The sequence below is a fragment of the Pundamilia nyererei genome, unplaced genomic scaffold, assembly GCF_000239375.1.
Source record: "Pundamilia nyererei isolate P.nyererei 1_Seehausen unplaced genomic scaffold, PunNye1.0 scaffold00023, whole genome shotgun sequence".
NCBI classification, from domain to species: domain Eukaryota; kingdom Metazoa; phylum Chordata; class Actinopteri; order Cichliformes; family Cichlidae; genus Pundamilia; species Pundamilia nyererei.
This window is the reverse complement of record NW_005187424.1, coordinates 1,031,089-1,053,906: the sequence shown is the minus strand read 5'-3', so window position 1 is coordinate 1,053,906 and position 22,818 is coordinate 1,031,089. Positions and strand designations below refer to the sequence as shown.

Here is a 22,818-nt window from a genome sequence, read left to right as displayed (position 1 = left end):
TGATTATCCTAATTTGTTTATTTTTACTTGTTAACATATCTAAATTTAGTATTTGTATGACTGGTACTCACTTTATTTTCCTGCTGACCTTGTTAGTGAAACAGGCAAATATTTTACCGTTATCGAGCTACACTACAAGACGAAATCTCTGGATGTGTTTTTGTTTGTGTTTAGAGCATGGTTACACTGGACAGTCCTGTGTTTCCTTTGTCGCCAAGTGTAAACTATCGTGATAACATATAAATCGCATGAAAGCACCCGGAAGCAGCTGGAAATTGAGCCACGTTTTCCTTTATTTTGTGCATGGAACGAAAGTTCGAGTGTCCGATTTCAACTTATCGAATGCACCATTACGTGATGACGCATGTGGCTGACGCAAGCAGTATAAAGCGCTATTTTCTGACGTCAGCGCCCTCTTCCCTGCCTATGCCCTCGTGAGGTGGGCAGTGTAAAATTCCTTGTCTCTTTTCTCCACCAAGAGAATCCAAAACCATCTGTCAAAATGGTGAGTTGATGTTATTTTTTAAACTGAGTAATGAATTGTTGGGCACATAAGCTTTCCTCGCTGTCAATATTAAGTTGAGTATGTGAATATTGTAAGGATGTATTGTTACTTGCATAATAGTGTGTGTGGTCTGTGCTCTGATCAAAATGGCAACCATTTTGTTATCTGCCGGTGGCCTGCAAGGCCCGCGAAGGCTGACTAAAGGCAGTTTGAAAATGTTGCTAAATCATACATATCTATTTGCCTACGTTAGTGCCTCCGTGGAAGGATTAACGTTTCTCCCGACTCTTTTAAAGGTTAAAATGATAAATTGTAACCGCTAATGTAGCTAACTTTACAACGACTGCGTTTTGCGGCATCGTTAGCCGTCGTTCCAGTAAATTGTCACTTATGGCCATACAAATGTCACAGAACCAAGATATGAGTAGGCTTTTGAAAATTGAAAACGTAATGGGTCAAGCCAAATGGTTAAAAAGTGAGCTTGACCTCGTTCTGATCTGTAGGAATAATTTGCCGGTACGTCGGCGCTGTCAGTGTTAGCATTTAGCATGGATTCAAAGTCTGTACACGTGGCCTGCTCACGCCGACGTTATGCCGGGTGTTTGTGTTTTAACAGCCTTTTGCCAACGTATTTTTAAGTAAGGTGATACTTTTTTAAATATGATGGTTTCAAATCGATATTTGGATAAAACCCGGGGCAGACGACTTGGATACTTTTTTAAGCCAAACGTAGACAACAGTAACGTCATCTTTGATGATGGCGGATACCCAACGCCCAGGGTGGAAGTGCAGCACAGCTGAGTTTACCTTATGTAAGCAACATTTTTACAGGGCTGAGGGCGCAGTTATTGTTAGATGTAGCAAATGAACGATCCATGTATACTAAGCAGAATTACACAAAGCGTGAGCCACAGAGCCTGTTGTTTAAAATAACGGACATAAAGGGGGTGCACTTTTACCGTTATCCCGTCTTTAGTATCTTGTCCCACATTAGTTGGTGTCACAAATGATGCCTTTAACCTCATCTGCACTTAACAGGAGAATCAAAATAAAATAATCACAACATTGTATTTTCAACTCACTTTCTTAAATTATTTTTATTTTAAAGCTTAGGGCCAAGAAAATCAGACATGTGTTAAATGGTCTAATCTTGACTCTGTCCCTTCAGGTGAACTTCACCGTAGACCAGATCCGTGCCATCATGGACAAGAAGGCCAACATCCGTAACATGTCCGTGATTGCGCACGTGGACCATGGAAAGTCAACTTTGACAGATTCCCTGGTGTCAAAGGCTGGCATCATTGCCTCAGCTCGTGCTGGAGAGACCCGTTTCACAGACACCCGCAAAGATGAGCAGGAGCGCTGCATTACCATCAAGTCAACGTAAGGATTTTTTATTTTTTTTTGCATTTTAATTGATGTGAGATTTTTAAATTTAAGACAACAAATGTGCTGGGATTAAAGAATCTCATATCAGTTTCTTATAGAGCTCAATTTTCTTAATACCTGTACAGTGTATTGTAGTATTTGGTCATTATGTGGTATGTTGGGCTATGTTGAGCACAGAATTTGTGGTAAAATTAAATGTTTTGTCTTAACTTGCAGAGCTATCTCCCTGTACTACGAGCTGAGTGAAAATGACACCGCCTTCATTAAGCAGTCCAAGGATGGCTCTGGTTTCTTGATCAACTTGATCGATTCCCCAGGGCACGTTGACTTCTCCTCTGAAGTGACTGCTGCTCTCCGTGTCACTGATGGAGCCCTGGTTGTGGTGGACTGCGTGTCTGGTAAGAGCCAAACCAAATATTTGTGGGCTTTTAACATTTTCACCTGCCAGTTCCAAGACCACAAAAAATAAGATACTAGGTGTAGTAGAACTGCAAGATATTTTTTTTTAGCTGTAGCCCAGCTATTTAATAGTGACCTGCTTTAGTGTTTGTGTTTAGATTGGTTAGGAGAGATGAGTATTGGCATTGGGTTTCAGGACAAGTTTACAGTCAACATGACTAAAGAACTGAGAGTAAATTGTTTCCATGCATTAAGAATATGCTCACACACCAAAGGAAGACTTGTGCCAGCACAGTCCTTGATACTTTTTTTGCTTATCTGAAATAAGATTTATAACTTTACATGCTCTTCAATTAGTTGTCGTATTATGTGTCCCTACTAGGCGTCTGTGTGCAGACTGAGACTGTGCTCCGTCAGGCTATTGGCGAGCGTATTAAGCCAGTCCTGATGATGAACAAGATGGACCGTGCCTTGCTGGAGCTGCAGCTTGAACCTGAAGACCTTTACCAGACCTTCCAGCGTATTGTTGAGTCTGTCAACGTAATCATTTCCACCTATGGCGAGGATGAAAATGGACCTATGGGTAACATCATGGTGCGTAGCAGTCTGAATGTTTTAATTGGAACAAAGATTTGTCCGTTTGTCTGAGTACTCAGCACAGTTGCTGATATACTGTTGTCTCACTTTCAAGGTTGATCCAGTCCTCGGCACCGTTGGCTTTGGCTCCGGCCTCCATGGCTGGGCTTTCACCCTCAAGCAGTTTGCTGAGATGTATGCAGCCAAGTTTGCTGCCAAGGGCAACGCCCAGATGACACCCGTTGAGCGCTGCAAGAAGGTGGAAGACATGATGAAGAAGCTGTGGGGTGATAGGTGCGTTTCTAATACATAGAGCCTCAGCTGTAGTGTTGAGGGCTGTCGAGATTTCAGATTGAGTGCATGGGGGCTCTCTTAAAGAGACCATTTCAGAGGGAATTGTGCAGAGTGTAAAGTGTGATTCTGAGCATAAGGTTATGATGGGAAATTGCACAGGGTGGGTTTTTTTTTTTTGGCTTTTATACATTCTAATTTAATAAAGTAAATTAACATTGGCTTCTGTTACATAAATGTTTTTAGTGTATCTGTAATGATTAATTACACTTTTTCTTTTCTAGGTACTATGACACAGCAAATGGAAAGTTCGTCAAGTCTGCAATTGGAGCCGATGGCAAAAAGTACTCCCGCACCTTCTGTGCTCTTGTTCTGGATCCCATCTTTAAGGTATGAAACCTTTGATAATGTTTAAGTATTTAAAAAGGGTTAACTGGAAGAAGAAATGGCAACACTGGCGGTCCAACCTTATGTACTTGTTAGTCTGCCTTAGTCAGAATAAAAGTTGCCTTGTATGCCTGCATGTGATGACTCAAACATTCTTCACTTTGACCTGACTAATCAGTGATGACAACCTTAAGCCTGAGCAGGCGCAGATGCTTTATTAGCATGTTCATAATAAATTGCACTGAACTAATATAAATGGTTTCCCTCTAGGTGTTTGATGCCATCATGAACTTCAGAAAGGATGAAGCTGCCAAACTGATCCAGAAGATGGACATCAAGTTGGATAATGAGGACAAGGATAAGGAGGGCAAGCCTCTCCTGAAGGCTGTCATGCGCCGCTGGCTGCCCGCTGGAGAAGCCCTTCTGCAAATGATCACCATTCACCTGCCTTCACCTGTCACTGCCCAGAAGTACCGTTGTGAGCTCCTCTATGAAGGACCTGGAGATGACGAGGCTGCCATGGGTATGCAGCTGATGTATTTCAAATTTGCTCATGCACCAAGCAGTTGACATTTTTTGAAACACCTGCTTAAAATAACCCAGAATTTTAGTCGTTGGATTATTATTTTTAAGCTTGACATTGCTTTGCGTGTTAATGGTCATTAGGTATCAAGAACTGCGACCCCAAGGCTCCCCTGATGATGTACATCTCAAAGATGGTCCCCACCAGTGACAAGGGTCGCTTCTATGCATTTGGTCGTGTGTTCTCTGGGTCTGTGTCCACTGGCCTGAAGGTACGCATCATGGGACCAAACTTCGTCCCTGGCAAGAAGGACGACCTCTACTTGAAGCCAATTCAGAGGTTGGTTTCAGCATCTTCTTAATTAATTATTGGCAATAAATTTGTGAGGTAGGTAGACCAGAACTGATTTGTCCTGCTCTGATCTCTACCAGGACCATTCTGATGATGGGCCGTTACGTTGAGCCCATTGAAGATGTGCCTTGTGGTAACATTGTGGGTCTGGTTGGAGTGGACCAGTTCCTCGTCAAGACAGGCACCATCACCACCTACGACCAGGCACACAACATGAGAGTGATGAAGTTCAGCGTCAGCCCCGTTGTCAGAGTTGCTGTGGAGGCCAAAAATCCCGCTGACCTGCCTAAGCTGGTGGAGGGTTTGAAGCGTCTGTCCAAGTCTGATCCTATGGTGCAGTGCATCATTGAGGAGTCTGGAGAGCACATTGTTGCTGGAGCTGGAGAGCTGCACCTGGAGATCTGTCTGAAGGATCTGGAGGAGGATCATGCCTGCATTCCAATCAAGGTAATATATTGAATTTAAGTAAAAGAGCACTGCACTTAATCTTAAGGTTTATACGACAGATGAGATATTTAGGCGTTATTTTGATATGTACCTCTAAACATTTGTGCATTAACACTTTTTTCCAGAAATCTGATCCTGTGGTGTCCTACAGAGAGACAGTCAGTGCAGAGTCAGATATCATGTGTCTGTCAAAGTCACCCAACAAGCACAACCGTCTGTTCATGAAAGCCCGTCCCTTCGAGGAAGGCCTGGCAGAAGACATTGAGAAGGGTGACGTTACCTCTCGTCAGGAGCTCAAGGGCCGTGCCCGTTACCTTGCTGACAAGTACGAATGGGACGTCGGCGAGGCCAGAAAAATCTGGTGCTTCGGTCCTGATGGAACTGGCCCCAACCTGCTGGTGGACGTTACCAAGGGAGTGCAGTACCTCAATGAGATCAAGGACAGTGTTGTCGCTGGTTTCCAGTGGGCCGCCAAGGAGGTAAGAGCATTGAGAGTATACTCGTGAGTGTAATATAAGCATTTTAAAAACGTTCTATCCAGTGATTCATGGATATTTGTTTAAAAGTGGTGTTTGAATGTTTTCAGGGTGTCCTCTGTGAAGAGAACATGCGTGCCATTCGCTTCGACATCCATGATGTGACCCTGCATACAGATGCTATTCACCGTGGTGGTGGCCAGATTATCCCCACAGCCCGCAGAGCTCTGTATGCTTGTGAGCTCACAGCTGAGCCCAGAATTATGGAGCCCGTCTACCTTGTCGAGATCCAGGTCAGTGTTTTTCCCCTGTGATGTTTTAGTTTCCAATTTGTAGCTCGTGGAAAATGGCACAGGGAAAGTTGTATCCAAAGCTTGTGTCAATAGGTGGATTGTACGGGACAGAAAAATAAAAAAATACTACAGTTATTAAAGTCATTAAAAGTGAAGTACGGAATACTTGGATTTCAGTGTTGGTGCAGTTAACACTTTGATAGACTGCTACGTTTAAAAGGGAGCCAGAAGGTTAAAAAAAAAAAAAGTTCGGTATTCTGGTTCAGTGAATCAAATTAGCTGAGATGAAGTATTTCATTGCTTAATAAGTACCCAACTTTGACTAAAGCAGAGTCTCTAATAATACAGTTTAAATGGTTGAGTTGCAGGGCTGATGGTTGCTGCCAGCTAAACCTTGCAAATCTCTTTAATTCTAAATCTTGTTGAACAAGTTTACCACACCTTTCAATGCACTACAGAGTTTAGTAATGCTGATTTTACTCTTTTTATCACAGCTCACTTTAATAGCATTAAACAAACTGAAGTCGGTACCACTCACCATCTGTTTGCTCCACAGTGCCCTGAAGGTGCAATGGGTGGGATTTACGGTGTGCTGACCAGGAGGCGTGGTCATGTGTTCGAGGAGTCCAGGGTCATGGGAACACCTATGTATGTCATCAAGGCCTACCTGCCTGTCAACGAGTCATTTGGTAAGTCCTCTTTTGTTCTGAAGAGTCAAACGGCATCATCATCATCTAAGCTTAATGTTCAGGTTTCAATCCCAAGTTGAAAAATTACCAACAGGTGAAAGTTTGCTTGTTTTCTGTATTTTAAAAATGAATATGAAGCTGTTTTATATTTAGTAGGGGTGCAACAATACTCGTATCGATATTGAACCGTTCAATACAGTACTTTCGGTTCGGTACGCATATGTATCGAACAACACAAAAATTTTTATTTATTTTATCAACTTTCCTTCTGACAATGCTGTCTGTGTTGAGCGCTCAGTGGATCTGCGCTCGTCAGTGCAGCCTAGGCGGAATAGTCGAACGCAGATTCACTGAGCGCAGTGCAAGCTAGCGAGACAGAAGTTAAGCTCTCCTTGCAACATGGCGAATTGAACCTCCCCCACCCTCATTCAGATCTGGGGTTTGGAACTATTTTGGTTTTCATGTGACGTATGACCCTGAAGGTAAGCGCGTCATGGACAAAAGTAAAACAGTATGTTGGATGTGCCAATGTTCAATTACATTGGTGAGAACTAGTGCGTTAGCGCAGTTAGCTCCTTAATGTGTTGACACCGTCCAGCCCCACACACGGGGCGATCTGCGGTAGTTCGTTAATGGAGACTTGCCGTGTTGTGGTGTTAACGTCATTTCAACTAGATTAACGCTGACAGCACTAGTGGGAACACAACGAATATGACTGCACATTTACGCCGACATCATCCTAGTGCAAAGACAAGTGGAAGCAGACAAAAACAACAAGCACGCATGCTACAAACTTTACCCGAGTCATTTAGACAGCCGTTAGCACATGATTCTCCTTATGGGGACCTGATATGTTTAATATGCTGCTGAGAATATAGCCCAGAGGAAGCGTATAGTATAGCTTTTATTTTGGAAAGAGACATTTCTCTGTAATAAACTCTCTTTTCCAAAGATGAGTGATTTCTCGATCAGAGATTTATTTTTTTTATTACTTTGTTTCAGCAACATTAAATTTAAAAACTGTACTTTTGAGTTAAAATATATATTTATAATTTTAATAAATGACAAATTAAAAAAGCATGAACTTTTTTCTTTCTTTTTTTTTGTATCGAAAAAATATTGAACCGTGACATCAAAGTATCGAACCGGACCGTGAATTTTGTGTATCGTTGCACCCCTAATATTTAGATGTGACTAACAGGGGGGAAAAAATGTGTTTTTCAAGTCATGTGATACTCTGAGTATACGAGGTATTAAATAATACTTTCTGTCACCAGGTTTCACAGCTGACCTGCGTTCCAACACTGGTGGCCAGGCCTTCCCACAGTGCGTGTTTGACCATTGGCAGATCCTCCCTGGAAACCCACTGGATGCCACATCCAAGCCTGGTGTAGTTGTCCTTGAGACACGTAAACGTAAAGGTCTCAAAGAAGGTGTCCCAGCCTTGGACAACTACCTGGACAAATTGTAAAAGCTTGGACACCCCTCTTGGCACTTGTCTCATTCCTCCATGCCCAACACATTTAAGTCTACGTTGTGGGACCGGACTGTACAGAACAAAGTGAGCACTAATGTTTGCCAAAAGGATTGACAATAATTAAGAAATGACTACAAAAATTGTAAACGATAAATAAAAGAAAATAAAAACTTTTATGTATCAAGCTGCTTTCTTTATTGGGGATGATTGTGTGGGTAGTTTTCTTTTTTGTTTTGCCCACTCGTAAATCTGGTGAAAATGTTGAATTTGGAATGATTATTCTTTATTTGCTTTTAGCCTGGCCTGTACTTCTTTCTTTTCTATATACCCCTGCTGCCAGCAACACCTGTGGCTAAAGACAGTGTTCTGGTTGTTGGTCCATCCCATTCCCATAAATGTGATTACTCAAAGCAATTTCATTTGGCACAAATATTTACTTTTGAATACCATCTAAAAATCAAACTGGGGAGCTGAAACAAACTTATTGGCCAGAGACAACCTTCTTTAATGTGCAGCACTCCACATGTCTAATAGGATAAAGTGATGGCAGTTTATACTCTGAAGATTAAAAAGACTGGTGGGTGGGTGTGTACATCCATGAGCATTTTGTTAACTGTTTGATTTTATTGTACTGCAGTTTAGAACTTTGAAATCTAGTTAATGTCTCTTCAAGCCTATGGGGAAAATACACATATTTATTGGCATACAGTTAATAGTATATAACCGATATGGTTTTGTACAGAGATTTGCCTGCTCTGCTTATTGTCTGGTGGACATGAGTTCTCCAACTCAGATGTCACATGGATGTATTCATCTGTTGCAGCATGAGCAAAGTGGCTTTCCTGCATTTCCAGCGCTGCATAACAGCCACACCCAGAGCGTTCGGTGGGGCGGGGCTTAGTTGTCACAACGAAAACTTGTCGTTAGTAAGACTTCCTGCCTTAAACTACTCTGTGAGGCTTGATGCAACACTGGACATTATCTGTTTTCTAAGTCCTGTGACTTGTGTTTTTGAAGGAGTATTAGAAAAGTATGAATGGGTCTGTCATTCAAATACCGCAGGCTGACTGACCTAAAGCCTTATTTGGCTGCAAATCTCCTGGTTAAGACTTTAGAAATTAAAATAAAATCTAATACGGATGCACAAGAAGGAGCTTTGCCAGTTAAGTGTCAGGATGTTTGATATTTAAAGAGCACAAGTGTAAAAAAACAAAAATTGCATCATTGACTGATTTTGGTGAATTTAATGGTACACAGTTTTAGTAATCTTCCATTGAATCTCTGTTCAGTCAGTGAGTAAAAAAGAGAGAAAGGAAAAACAATGTTAAAAATCTGTTATGTTTTTTATAAACTGTCAAAAAAGTAGTTTGATATGTTTTGAACCGAAGTAAGGAATATCTGACGTAAGCACTCCTCTAATGCCAGCTGGTGACCGTTTGCGAGTTCTGCTTGGAACATAGTTGCTATTAAATAAATTTGTGTCCCACATCATCTTTGAATTAGTGATGATCCTCAACAAAGATAAATCACGAATGACTGAAGAGGGTGCTGCACTTCACATGCACGGCTTCACAGCATTTTAATTAAATAAAAAATCTGACCTATTTCCTTGACCAACACCACAAAAAGTAGAAAGAGTGCTTTTCACGTTGATTAATCCAATTCGAGTACATTTCCCTGCTTTTTCTTAAGGGATATGGGGCAGGTTGTTATGATTATATGCCAAAGTATTATTTCTATTAAGAAGTAAACTTAATATTTCAACAAGCGAGAGAAATTTTTTAGAAAAGAGATTTGGGAGAGAATTGCACAACAGCAAAGATGCCAAGCAAAAAAAAAGATCTTTAAAGCATCAAAGTTCGAGTTAGGTTTTCTTCATCAGATGCTGCAGCGGATTTTCTGTAAGTAGTTTTCAAGCAGTGGTATCCACGAGAATGCTTAAAAAACGTAAAACTTTAAAATAACTGCCTAAACAGGTCCCCGGAGGCTTGTCAAGATGGCTGTCGAGTTGCCAGACTTGCTTCAAGCAGGATTTTATAACAGAGGTTGAAAACCACCTTTCCTGTATGTGCACACACCAGCAGTTACATAATATGACCACCAGAGGACACCAAAGTACGTAATGGATTTTACAGCAGACGTGGAAAGCACGACCAACAGCTGACAAGAAGCCCAAGCGAATAGCAAAGGAACTTCCGGTGAAGACTTAAAATAAAAAAGTACGAAAAGGTCCTATGGCCACGTTGTGCGCATGTTTCACTGATATGTGTCACATAGTGGTGAATGCTTCGGTTTAGGCGACCCTGAACTAAGAGCCACAGTGGAAAACATTTTTACTGTCAGCCTTACAGCAATAGAGAAGTAATCATGTAGGAGATCTGTAGAGTAGAAAATAAAGATAAACACTGCTTGTGTTAAGCTGTTTTGTAAAAAGAAAGTACGTAACTTACACAACTCCAACCATATCTACACGACGACAAAGCGTCTTACGTCACTACTTCTATTTTCGTCCTGCCCTTACAGCTCTTTAAAAATTCATAACATGTTTAAAACCCTGCCTTTGTATTTATTCCATCTGATCTGAGTGCGGCGCATACTGGTTCTGGGTGGAAACGGGGGGGGGGGGGGTGAGAGGGGGTCTTCGACCAGCCAACCGATCACGAGTCTCCCTATCGACCAATCAGGAGACAGGCAGGCTGTTCTTCCTGTTTGGCTGAGGGATTCATTATCGGGTGAGTAATAAAATCCAAAAAGTAGAAATATATTTGTAAAAATCTATAATTTTCCGTGGTGAAGAAACACTTCTACTTTTAGGAGTGTCTGATTTTAATTTTTACCACCAGAAGAGTGGGCGGTGTGGCGGTGTGGATTATCTTTTATTGTGTAGATTTCTGCCCGTTGTTTGTGTATGTGCGTGTGTGAGAGCTGCGACTAGTTAACGTTAGCCACACTGAACTGCTAGCAGTCAGGTTAGCTTGAAAATCGGCGTTATTGTGGGGAAATAGTTAATTATAATCGATGCTAGTAAATATATTTTGTACACTACTTAAACCTTCTAATTCTGCACAGATTTCTCCCCACGGAATTACTCTCTAACGGATAAACACGTTTTTATTCTGAGAGTCAGCTGCACGGACACAGATCATGGGAGGGATCAAACAAGAGCAGAGTGATGCATCACATCAGCCCAAAGCTTCACAGACAGCGGATCAACCCCCAGAAGAGGTGAGCACCGCTGCAGCTGACTAAAGTGGACTGGATTTGATGCAGTCAATTTCATTTAAATCTTTTAATGGGGAAAATAAGGGTGTTCATATTTGGTTAAATACTTTGCTTCAGCAGGTACACTCAGGTTTTTAAAAAAAAGTTTTTGGACTCCATGGAGGGTCCTGAAACTAAGGACACACTGTGACTCATTAGTCTGCCAGCAGGGTCTTGATGGAGTGCTTTTCTGTGTCTCTTCCATCACTGTTTTTGCATGCTCTTTAGATGTGGGCTTTAACTGGGCCATTGCAGCACCATGCTTTTTTTTCCCCAGCCATTCTGTTGAAGGTTTGCTGCTGTGCTTGGGATCATTGACCTTTTGCATGACCCAGTTTAATATACAGAGGAGTCAATGGTTGACTCATTGACTGCAAAACAAACCCAAATCATTACCCTTCTTCTGCCATGCTTTACAGATGTTTTGAGGTGTTTGTGCTGATATGCACCAAATGTCTTGTTGTGTTTTATGGACAAACATCTCTGCCTGGGTCTCATCGGTCCAATTGGCATAGTTCCAGAAGCCTCGTGGTTTGTTCAGATCTATATTTGCAATCCTGAGCCCTGCTGCCATGTTCTTTTTTTTTTTTAGAGCCAGTGGATCTTAGCTGATTATTAAGGCAGTCACTAGCTGCATCAGGAGGAGTTAGATTAGACTGTCCTTGCCTTTCTGAGACTGTTGTTTCATCCATCTCCAGCCCAAGAAAAGAGGCTGGCCGAAGGGAAAGAAAAGGAAGAAGGTGCTGCCAAATGGTCCCAAGGCACCTGTTACAGGATATGTGCGCTTTCTGAATGAACGGCGAGAACATATGCGGGCCAGATACCCTGATTTACCTTTCCCAGAAATCACCAAGAGACTCGGAGCAGAGTGGACACGATTAGCTCCGATGGACAAACAGGTAGCTTTTAAAAGTGTCCCATGCACATGCAGATTGTTCAATATAACACAAAATAACGTCATCAGCTGGATATTTAGTGATGTTTTGCACAGGGTGTTGTTGTATTTGAACATATTTCGTATACCAATAGCGTTATCTGGATGAAGCGGAACGAGAGAAGATGCAGTATGCCCAGGAACTGAAGGAATATCAGCAGACTGAGGCCTATCAGATCACCAGTGCTAAAATACAAGACAAGAGGATCAAAAAAGGTAACAACTACCCTCTGCTTATTGCTCTGTCTTATGTGAGCTGTATGTAATGCACATACAATTTTTTTTTTAGAAGACACACCATCTGCAGTTATCGGCACTAGTTCAGGATCCTCCTTAACAAAGGTAGGTGACGCTCTAATCAGTTATTACTGTTTTCTTCGGTGTCACTTTCCCGTCAGTTGTCCATTTGCTGACTCTTTCTGTTTTAGGCTTCTGACCTCTCAAACAGATTTGACATTCCTATTTTCACCGAAGAGTTCCTCGATCAGAACAAAGGTAACAGAGGAACTGACAGCGCCTGACTAGTAGTGTTAAGACAGAACTGTGCCGTTGCTCTGTTAGGTAATCGGACATTCTCGATTAAACTTCCAAGCCCGTCAAACTCTTTTTATTTTTATTCTCTGCGTTCAGCTCGAGAGGCAGAGTTGCGACGCCTCCGTAAGGCCAACATTGAGTTTGAGGAGCAGAATGCAGTGCTGCAGCGGCACATTAAGGACATGTACAATGCTAAAGAGCGCCTGGAGGCTGAATTGGGGCAAGATGAGAAACGTACCCAGGCTCTCCAGCAACACTTGATGGCTATTAAGCACACACTGGTCAACAGTCTCTCATCGGTGCCCTTGCCAGGTCAGCATTGCTTGGGTCAGACTCATGAAGGGAAATGCAGTAGGAGGGCAAAACATTAGATAATGCTGCTGTTATTGAATCTCTCTTTTTTCCTGACTTTTAAACATGTGGCTATAGCAACAGCAAGGTTTAGTTTATACATATTAGAGTCTCGTCTGAAATGATCAAAATTAAACATTTGCAGTTCTGTATTTATCCTGAACAGGTACTGGGGAGACAGCATCTCTTGGAAATCTGGATTCATACCTGAGTCGTCTCAGCGGAGTACTCGAGGGCAACCCTCATAAACACCGTGCCCTGCTTACCCAGCTTTGTGAGGTCCTATCTCACCTGGACAGGTAATCTAATTATTATATACAGTACTCAGACTGATAGGGTGGATAATTTAAAATAGAATAATGGAGCGAACGGATACTCTGTGTCGTCTTCCAAGAGATATATCGATTTTCTTGCCAAACACTGGCTCTCTGCGAAAGCAAAAGGTTATACCTGAGTTTGAATAAGTCTTTACACTTGAAATTCAATGTGATGGACTCAGACTGGGTGTAAACACCATCAGTTTTTTTTTCCCAGTTAGTGGTCTGGTCTTTGTTAATGTCAGCTCAGATGCAGCGTTTAGTGTTTAATGCTGCCAAACACATTTGACAACAGCTCAACACTTTGGCTTATCACATCCTGTTTTTGTCACAGATGTCACACCAGAGCTTTTTCTCACACTCCCTCCTGTGGCGACACAGGTGTTCGTGTCAAAAATACGAAGCTACGTCCAAAAGCTGGTTAGCTGCTTTGGGTTTTATACATATAAACAAACAAAATGTTTGTTTGTTACTTGGTCAGCCTTATTGCTCAGTTATAGAAGAGCAAATATAAGACAGCCTCCTTTGCAACTAGGAAAAGCTGGTGGTTGCCTGGTGATTGCGTTGAACTTTTTCACATTTGACCAACTGTTGACCCAGATGTTGAGCATTCCCCACCATAAAACATCTGGGTGACCACTTTCGATCTCGAGGTGACAGAACAGGTCACCTGGTGGGAGGCAACCTGTCTTCAAATCATCTGAGTCGGTGCTACTCAGCCAGTCTGCAACAGCAACAGATTCGCGATTTTTGCCGATTTAGTAGTGTATTATCACAGATCGGATCGAATTGCTAACCCGATCTCAAAAGTTTTATCCCTGACCGTGTCTGCAAACGTTTGCAGTCTGTTGCCATCTTCAAAGCAACTTTTCTAGGTGCTCCAAAGTTGCTTTGAAGGGAAAAACTGATTGCAAGTGATGCAGACCTGATCCCTGACTTCGAACCAACAAGAATACAAGTTCATTGGACACGGTTGCACTAATTGTAGTCATTAGGCTGTCTCCAACCACTGTTTTCCTGGTGTAACTGTAGCATTCGCTTTTACACTTCGTTAGTTGTTAGCAAACATTTTAGGCTCTGGTTGCCTGTCGTATGTTTACCTTTAGTTTATTCATTTCGGGTCACACCCTTTATCTCTTGAAGTGAAGTTGACTTTCCCTGCTTCACTAAATTGCCGCTTCTATAGTCGCTTCTTGCATGGATGCTTCTGTAAAGGCTGCATTTACTGCACAGGCATGAATGGTGTCAGTTTTCTCATCAAGAAAGTGAACAAACCAGTTTTTAAAATTTCAAACCATTACTTAGACACTCATGCGCTGTTATTAAACATATTTGTCTACATTATAAATATAACTTTTATCTTCAGAGGTGGTTGTGTTTGAAATGCCTCCAGAACTACTGTGTAGGGCTCCACATTTACTGATTACTATATTATTTTCCTTCAAAATGAAGCACGCTTTATGATATGTGCATTTCTATTTTTTAACAAATGCAACACACTAATATTGGTGCAAAAATTGCACGTGTCCAGGGTCTCCATTTTATCGTTTTGCTTTATATCTTGTCTCTAACGACATGTTTTCATTCTTTGCCAGTGAGAAGATATGAGGAGGCTGCAGACAGAGACACACCCAGTCTTGGATCACGGACACGCGAGAGGCTTGGTGCTTTTAGGTCAAATCATTGCCAATCAGCAGAGCATGTAGATAGGAACAGGTACTTCAGAACAACACACATAATCCATGTCTGCATGCTTATAGTTTATGAATATGTGTGGACGTGTGTATTCCCACACATACATTTTGTGAATGTAAGTCTGTGCGGCGGGGTTGAGGGGGCTTTACAATTCATAAATGTCATCAAATAAAATGTCATTTTACTTTCTGCTGCCTTAATTAAGTCTTTTGGGAGTCACCTTCCCCTTATCGTGTAGTCGTCTACAGGTACATGGCATGTACAGCAAGCCGAATGATCAGTTTACTGTAAATGATTTGTGGCGTGTGTTTGGCGGTGGGATGCATAAGTAGTTATTTTTAAAAACTGGAAAGGGGTGAGTATGCATGGTGGAATTTCTATTGATAATGTCAGGTTCTGAAATGGACAGTTTGTTTGCCATGTTGTCAGAAAACTGAATATTTGTATTTTTCCAGAGATGTTCATTAAACCATTCTGAAAATGGAGAATTTATGCACATTTATTGTTGACTTTATTGTTTAAAGTGCACAGCCTCATGTTTAAAACAAATAACAGAACAGCACGTCACACCTGCAGAGGTAGACCCCACAGCAGGTAACTAATTAGACGTGGTTTTGTTACATTCACTGACTGTAAAACGAGGAACTGTAATGATGCAGGGGAAGCTTCGTCCCAGCAGAGGGAGATGTGGGCCCACACACGGTTACAGCAACAGCAGCTGAATCCTGGACTAGCTTCACTGAGGCGTGCTTCATATTTTGCGAGTGTCATGCCAAGGTTTAAAAACGTCATCATTTCTGGTATTTAGATTTTTAAGTTGGTCACAAACAGCTGATGTGCTTCCAGTCGGGCACACTAAATCAACTTACCTAATTACTACCTTCTTAAAGTGGATGGTTTTTTTTGCACCTCTGAAATTTTTAAATCTCAAATTATTAATGGTAGAGGAAAGGGGAAAATCAAGCACCATCAAAACCATCTCCCAGCCCATCTTGAAGTATTTGATGAATTTTCCCTACTGTTCCCATCTTAAGATGGGAACATTAAAGAAACACGGAGGCACTGGAGACAGTTTTGATGGACAGGAGAGACACCTGTGCTGTCATCGTGGCCATAATGCTGCCTAACTACACTTTGGCTGAACGTTAAATTTGTGATGTTAGGAAGACCAGGCCTTCCTCCCACATTTCATCTGACACTGAAATGCCCAGTTCTTCCTGAAACGATCAATATTTACTAACGTCATAGATGTCATGACAAAGGGGTGAGTGTGTGTGTCACATATCTGTCAATTTTTCATTTGAGTAATTCATAAAAACGCTGCTTCGATTGTGAACTCTTAGATACATACATGTGTACAAATCACAAAATTGAACGTGGATTTAAAAAAAGATGAGGATGGGTATATTTACTGTGGAGCTGGAAGTATAAAGCATATTTATCTTTTCTATGTTAAGCTCACCAGCACAACAAAGTCTCTTCTGCTTCCAGTCCAGAAATACACAATCCATCTGTGCTGGTTTGAACAAGTGATTGTATGCTCTCGGGCTGTGTAGCAAGACATTTGGCAGTCCATAAAAGTTTTATTTGATTTGAAATCTGCAGGGAGTTTCTGAGAATGGAGTTATAACCACGTAATTTGTAGGAAGGCTGTACTCTGGAAAAGAACAGCACTCAGAGAGGTCTTTGAAAGTGACGTGGATTTGATTTTTAACCAGAGTGCAGAGACGGCAGACCGGTTGGCAGCAGGGGAGTCCCATTACCAGAAAGGGAGAGCACAGTAATGATACCTAAATACAGGAAGGCCAAAGCCAACCTGTGTTTACATTCTTCTACAAGCCAACTTTAACAATGCAAGGCTTTTCATGTGCCCAGACAAATCAAAGGATTACTGAATCCATTTGTCTGCACATAAAGGGGAAGGTTTTAGAAAACCTATAAGCATCTGCAGCTGATTGTATAATGCAGGCGATTGTGGAAAGGGCACCGATTTCCATTTTCTGCTGTGAGCCTTGAGTTTGTCAAAGAAATTCAACTTTATGAAAAATCTGGTCAGATGAATGTGTTACTGTTTACACTTTTTCTTCACTATTTGCCATTAGTAATAGGTATAGGTGATGCTAATTAATATAAACCAATATATTTGGGAATGTTTTGAGTTACCCTTCATTTCTTTATGTTTTGCTTCATAGGCAACAAATGTTTTTGACATTTTTAAAAGTGCTTTGAGCAATGCAATGCCAGTCTTTCTGGAGGGAAAGTTTTAAAGTTTTGGGGCATTGGCTGCTTTTTCACTCACTCTCAGTCCAGTCCTTGTCTTTCTTAGTCCGTCTGCCTGCTGCAAACGCAACAGGTCTTCATTTCTTCAGCTGAATCTATGAAAAATATTTTTAAAAGTGTTTTTTCATCAACTAGGTGATTCACAAACTCCTATTAGCCAAAAACTTGGCACATCTCAGCATGATGTGCAGTGTCTCCTTAAAAATCGTTGTAGTATATACATGGAAAAAGTGCCAGGTTTAAATCTACATCTGATGAAACAAAGTCCTTAAGAAAACTTCCAGCAAAAACCTGACACAAGATCTGAGATGTGCATCTGGACCTTTAGCCGATCCAGCTACTGTTCATTGAAGCCTCATCTGAAACGGTCTCAGTGGAAGGAAGAAGTCGTTCTTAAGGAAAGGAAACAGGGAGGGAAGGCTGAGGTGCGCCACAATATACAAGAACTGGACTGAAAATAAATTTGTGCCAACAGGTGTGATGGAGTGATGAATCCAAATTGTCATAGTTTGATTCACCATGCAATACCATCTGGAAAACATGTGATTGGCTTCATTTTTCAGCATGACAGGGATCCCAAACACACTCCCAGTGCAATTTTAATCCACGCCTAGATTAAAATCCACAGTGGAACACTATCAGTCATGGATTCCCCCCCAGAGCCTCAGCATTATTGAAGTAGTGTGGGAACCAAAAGCAGCCAACATCCAAATATTGACTTCCCTCCCCCCCAAACCCAATATAAAGAAATGAAGGGAGACTCGAGTAGTCTGCACATTACTGTATTTTTCCAAAAATGTCCAAAGTGTAAAGTTAGAAGTTAATAATCGGGGATTTCACTCCCCCCTCCCCCACCTTTACACACCACCACCACGCGCTCTTACGTCACTGCCAGGAGCTGTCCACGCAGCGGTGGTGCTGAAGCTGAACAAGATGGCTGTGTGTTGGGGACCGGAGAGCTGAGAGCGAAGGGGTGAAAGAGTCTCAGATATAAGCAGTCAGCTCATTCAAACCAGAGCGACAGGACGGCGGAGCTGGCGTTCACCCTGCAACTGTGAAAACTTTCATTTTGATCAGCTGTAGCGAATCCTGTCGGGCTCTGGTCCTGCTCGCTGGCGACGGCAGGCTTCTCCATCTCCCGCCCAGCCATTCATCCCCGGACTGTATACTGCACAGATTAGCTCTGCCAGTTAGGAAGCTGGATCCTGTACTAAAGGCGCAAATAAGAGATGTCATTGCTGTGTGTTGGAGGTAAGAGGAAAAACTAACAGTCCGTGCGCTGGCTTGACTTGCTGTCCGTTTCCTTGACCTGCTGATGTGAGCAGTTTCCATAGCTCCAGTAGTATCTTTACAGCTTTTGGAGGGTTGCTGGTGATACTTTTACAATAGCCACCTCCTGCAGATAACATTACGGAAAAAATCTGGGGCTGTTAAATGATCATTCGATGCAAATAGCAATCTATGAGGCAACATTTCCCATCACCTGCATGTTAGTTTGAATTTTTTCGCTAAAATATATACAGAAATCTTGCACTCCTCTTGCTGTCCATGCTAACGGTCCAGCCTCTTTTTTTCCTTTGATTTTCTTTTTCTTTCTTTTTTCTTTCTTTATTTCTTTCTTTCCTTTCTTTTTTTAAAATTTATTTATTTATTTATTTATTTTACAAAAGCTGGCATTGCTACAACCGGATCGATTTATGTAGTAGGCGTATGCTTCTGGCAGCTACTGTCAGACATAGTAAAGCAAGATGATATCCACTCTGCTCGTCCCTGTGAGGAGTGTTTTATTCTTTATTTTATAAAAGGTGATAGCATTTTGATTAAATATGTCGAATGGATCCCTCTCTCAGTTTCCACACACACGCTCTGCAAAAAGGCGTGTTCCTTTAGGCTGCTGGGTTTCTTTACATTATGATTTCCCCTAACCACGTGACTCATTGCAATGCTATAAAATTTCCATTTCTCCCAATCCGTCCTTAAACATTGCGAGATTTTCCAATTGTTTCCTGTTATTTAAAGACCCAAAGGGTTATTAAATATTGTCTATGATGTTTGTAAAAATAGAAATCTGGTGTTTAGCTGTAAAGGCTGTCAGTGAGGTGTCGATAAAACCTCAGCTGTCACGCTTTTGCTGTAAAACCTTTGCAGCATTTACAGGAAGTCACATGTGGCTGGTTTGGGGCTTCATTTCAGGCATTTTGTATGAGGAAAGGACTTCAGATCTTCATTTATTAATACATTATTTATTTTTTAACTGATGAAATGTGAATCCCTTGTTCGTAAATACAAATTTACCCACGTAGCTTTCCAGTTTTCCAAGTCTGCTTGTGCTAAAATTTGGAGAGTGAATTTGGGGGTGAGCACTTCCTTTTCCCCCTACATAAGGAACTCAAAGTTTATGTCTTGTGTGAGGAGATTTGTGCTTAAAATGACATTTTTCCTAAGAGTTTTTAAAAGTTTTCTGCTCTCCCTCCCAACAACAAAAACTTTCTCATGTTTTTTACAACAATGTCTTTACAACATATCCAAAGAACTGGCTTCTTTAGAGATGGCATTATAATTGCAGCTACAGCTGTGGGAGAACCACAAGTTTATGTAATCTAATATCTATCTATTTGAATGCATGCTGAAACTGTGCACATCTCTGCCTGTCGTGAGCCACTTCCTGGATACTGCTGCTCCTTTTACTTCTCGCTGAATTGATATGAGTTTTCCTGTTATTACAAATATTTTTTTTATAACTATTTAATACTTCTAATGCTTAGGATCAAATATGTGCTATGCAGAGAATCTCTCCAGAGTTTTGGTGCATTTCCAATTCTGAAAGGCTTGATAAGTTTTGTGTTTTAAGGGTTAGTGAAGAAAAGATGAAAAACGGGATTTCCTCGAGCGTCTTCCTGGGATTTAACAAGAGGTTAGAACAGGCTCTTAGTGTTTGCAAAGAGGCTGCTTTGCTGCTGACACCAGTGCTGGAGCTGATTGCACAGATGTCAGGATTGAGATTCAGGCTCGTTGGTGGTCCCTTTATGTCCTGAAGCTTTGTTGGCATAGCAACCCCATTGGTATTTTAGGTCTCTGCTGGCATTTTCTCATTAGCTTCTAAACACACTGTAATAGGCCTGCAGCTAGGTTAATATTGATACTATGTTCTTCCTTTCATGGTGGATGGGAGAAGAATAGAGAATTATGGGATGAACAGTATGGGCTGTCATGCTGGACTGCAGCAGTCACACAGTTTGCCTGCTGAGATGTGTGTGTGTGTCTCATGATGTTAGATCTGGTCTGTGAAATGATGGACTGTGCTACAAAAGCTGAGTAAGTAGATGGCAGCCATCCTTACTGTCACGCTATGTAGCAAGATGCAAATTCAGGCATTATAGCTCTATAAATGAGTGAGCCATGGCACATGCACTCATTAGCATTATTGTATAATTTAGCACCATACAAACCTTGACTACATTTGTCTTTTAATGTCTCGAAAACACTGCTATGTTACTGTACTGTAAATAAAGATCAGGAGCAATCATAGCAAAAAAAAGATGACAGCAAAGGGCAAATTTTTTATTAATTGAAGTATGTGCAACAGTTACAATGAAGCATTCACATTCTGTTGATAACAATGCTTAGGCTGTAGATACTCTTTCCTGTATATGCTATATATAATCTTTAAACGGCTGACTGGCAGTTGTGCTCTCTCAACGCATTTAGCATAATGGCACTCTAATTCTTGTTGCAGGTATTATACTGTAAGGTTTACTGTAAGATAAAGACCCTATAGTATTCTGGAGAAAACCCCAGCAATCAAACAACCTATGCGCTAGCACTTTGCAGCGGTGGGAAGACAAAAGCATGACTGGGTGGGGGTGTGAGGAGGAAGAGAAAAGAAAAAGAGAGCAGAGGGAGACAGGTGAAAAACAATGGGCTAAAGGAGAGAAGACACAAATTTAATGACATGCTGCAGGCATATATAAACGCGTGGGGAGTAAAAGAGAGGTCAGTGGAGAAGAAGTGCTCGGTGTATCACATGAAGTGCTGCAGCTGTCTAAACTTATAACAGCATAACTACAGGTTGGTTAATTCACCTGATCCAGCTTAAACATTAAGGCAAGGTTTTATTCTAACCTTTAAAGCAGAGAGGGTGTCTCTGCTGAATCCAAACTGGGAGCTGGTTCCACAGAAGACAGAAAAAAGCTGAAGGTTCAGCCTCCCATTCTACTTTTAGAAACTTTAGGCACCACAAGTAAGCCTGCAGTCTGAGAGTGAATCACTCTATAAGGATAATATTGTGCTATGAAGTCTTCAAGATACTATAAAAACTACTAAATTCAATTCTAAAAGAAAATAGAAATAAGCTCTCACTCTCTCCCTCACTCATCAGTCTCACTGCAGCATTTTTGATGATCACATTGTTACTTACTAATACCTTCGCCTAAAACATTGTGTCTGACCAGATACTGACAGATACTGGTTTCTGGTTTCTAAGGCTATTAGGACCAAATGTAGCAGCAGCCTCAGTTTTTTGGGTTTGGGAGAAGAAAATTGCAGAGCAACCACCCCTTTATGTAGTTTAATGTCATCTGGCTTCATAGATAAATAAAGCTGAAGATCATCTGCATAGCAATGAATATGTATTCTGTGTTTTCTGTTAGCATTGCTTAAGGGAGGCAGGTATAATGTAAATAGAATTGGTCCCAGCACAGAACCCTGTGGAACTCCAAGACTCCCCATTTACATATACATTTCTTAAAATCCTACACTCAACTGTATCAAATGAGGGCTAACAGCAGAAACACAAAAATTAGTCCACTATCAGCCATCGGCCCTAAGAAGGTCATTCGTAACCGTCACCAGTGCTTCTTCAGTGCTAAGGTCAATTCTGCAAACTGATTGAAACTCTTCAGTTATCCTATTATACTGCACATGATCGCCCCGCTGTTTTACAGCCACTCTTTTGTAGGTCTAAAGGCTAAGACGTCTGGCTCAAGTAAAAGCTTTTAAGTACTGGTTCAATTATAGCCACCTTGAAAGCCTGTGGTAAACATTAGTGACTACTTAGACCTTATTTACTAGTTAACATTATTAATAGACCATCAACTTCTAGTTGCACTGAGGTCACTGTGACTGAATATTATTTAGAAAACAGGGATGAGCTTTAATCACCAATTATTTTAGACTTGCAAGCTGTTTTTTTTTAATGAATGACCATTCAATCAGTGTTCTTTTCTTTTTTAATTATAATATTTGTAATTTCCTTCTGTGCGCTCCCTCTTCAGTACTACAGATTGATATTGCTGTTGCTGGTCTCAGTATAATGGCTCTGATGAAATAAAAAGAAATAAAAAGCCCCTTTAGCTCCTCTGAACCAGGGCACGAGTAAAAGTATTTGTCCAATTTCCCCGAGTGAAGAAAGAGAAAATGAAATCCTGTAATCACCGTGGCACCGACTCAACATTTTCTGTGGAGGTTTTGCACAAAATATGTAACTCTCTTTATTTTTCACCCACACCGCAGCAGTAACTAGCTACAGCAGTGTTGGTTTAGTCTCATGCCTGTGAGCAAGTAACCCCTCCACCACCCCACCCCTCTTCCCCCAGCTCTTACACACACACACACACACACACACACACACACACACACACACAC

General features: G+C 41.3%; 3 protein-coding genes across 10 annotated transcripts in view; all 3 read left to right on the top strand.

Annotated features, from left to right (window-relative positions):
• Window positions 1-402: 402 nt before the first annotated feature.
• On the top strand, window positions 403-7,983 carry LOC102215226 (elongation factor 2-like). The gene is made up of 13 exons (XM_005727112.2): window positions 403-505; window positions 1,674-1,888; window positions 2,111-2,292; window positions 2,676-2,887; window positions 2,985-3,163; window positions 3,445-3,550; window positions 3,818-4,070; window positions 4,214-4,409; window positions 4,502-4,868; window positions 4,994-5,347; window positions 5,455-5,637; window positions 6,194-6,326; window positions 7,604-7,983. Exons 1-13 carry the CDS (start codon window positions 503-505, stop codon window positions 7,795-7,797), a joined length of 2,577 nt encoding a protein of 858 aa, XP_005727169.1. The 5' UTR covers window positions 403-502; the 3' UTR covers window positions 7,798-7,983.
• A 2,467-nt stretch (window positions 7,984-10,450) lies between these two features.
• hmg20b (high mobility group 20B) lies at window positions 10,451-15,380 on the top strand. The gene is made up of 9 exons (XM_005727111.2): window positions 10,451-10,535; window positions 10,873-11,028; window positions 11,763-11,963; window positions 12,094-12,214; window positions 12,288-12,340; window positions 12,427-12,493; window positions 12,629-12,844; window positions 13,050-13,182; window positions 14,796-15,380. Exons 2-9 carry the CDS (start codon window positions 10,948-10,950, stop codon window positions 14,806-14,808), a joined length of 885 nt encoding a protein of 294 aa, XP_005727168.1. The 5' UTR covers window positions 10,451-10,535; window positions 10,873-10,947; the 3' UTR covers window positions 14,809-15,380.
• A 2,698-nt stretch (window positions 15,381-18,078) lies between these two features.
• Window positions 18,079-22,818, top strand: part of unc13a (unc-13 homolog A (C. elegans)) — a 42,661-nt gene continuing 37,921 nt past the window's right edge. For all 8 annotated transcript variants that reach the window (XM_013909363.1, XM_005727109.1, XM_013909361.1 and 5 more), the window contains exon 1: window positions 18,079-18,426. In XM_013909363.1, the coding sequence (XP_013764817.1) occupies window positions 18,405-18,426 (22 nt within the window). In that variant the 5' untranslated portion in view covers window positions 18,079-18,404. The remainder of the gene's footprint in view (window positions 18,427-22,818) is intronic.

Excerpts from the sequence above, each read along its gene's own strand:
- LOC102215226 (XM_005727112.2), top strand. Across the intron at positions 1,889-2,110 it reads TGCATTACCATCAAGTCAAC|AGCTATCTCCCTGTACTACG; the intron begins GTAAGGATTTTT and ends CTTAACTTGCAG. Across the intron at positions 3,551-3,817 it reads TTCTGGATCCCATCTTTAAG|GTGTTTGATGCCATCATGAA; the intron begins GTATGAAACCTT and ends GTTTCCCTCTAG.
- hmg20b (XM_005727111.2), top strand. The coding sequence starts at position 10,948 with ATGGGAGGGATCAAACAAGAGCAGAGTGATGCATCACATCAGCCCAAA. Across the intron at positions 12,341-12,426 it reads CAGGATCCTCCTTAACAAAG|GCTTCTGACCTCTCAAACAG; the intron begins GTAGGTGACGCT and ends TTTCTGTTTTAG. Across the intron at positions 12,845-13,049 it reads CTCATCGGTGCCCTTGCCAG|GTACTGGGGAGACAGCATCT; the intron begins GTCAGCATTGCT and ends TATCCTGAACAG.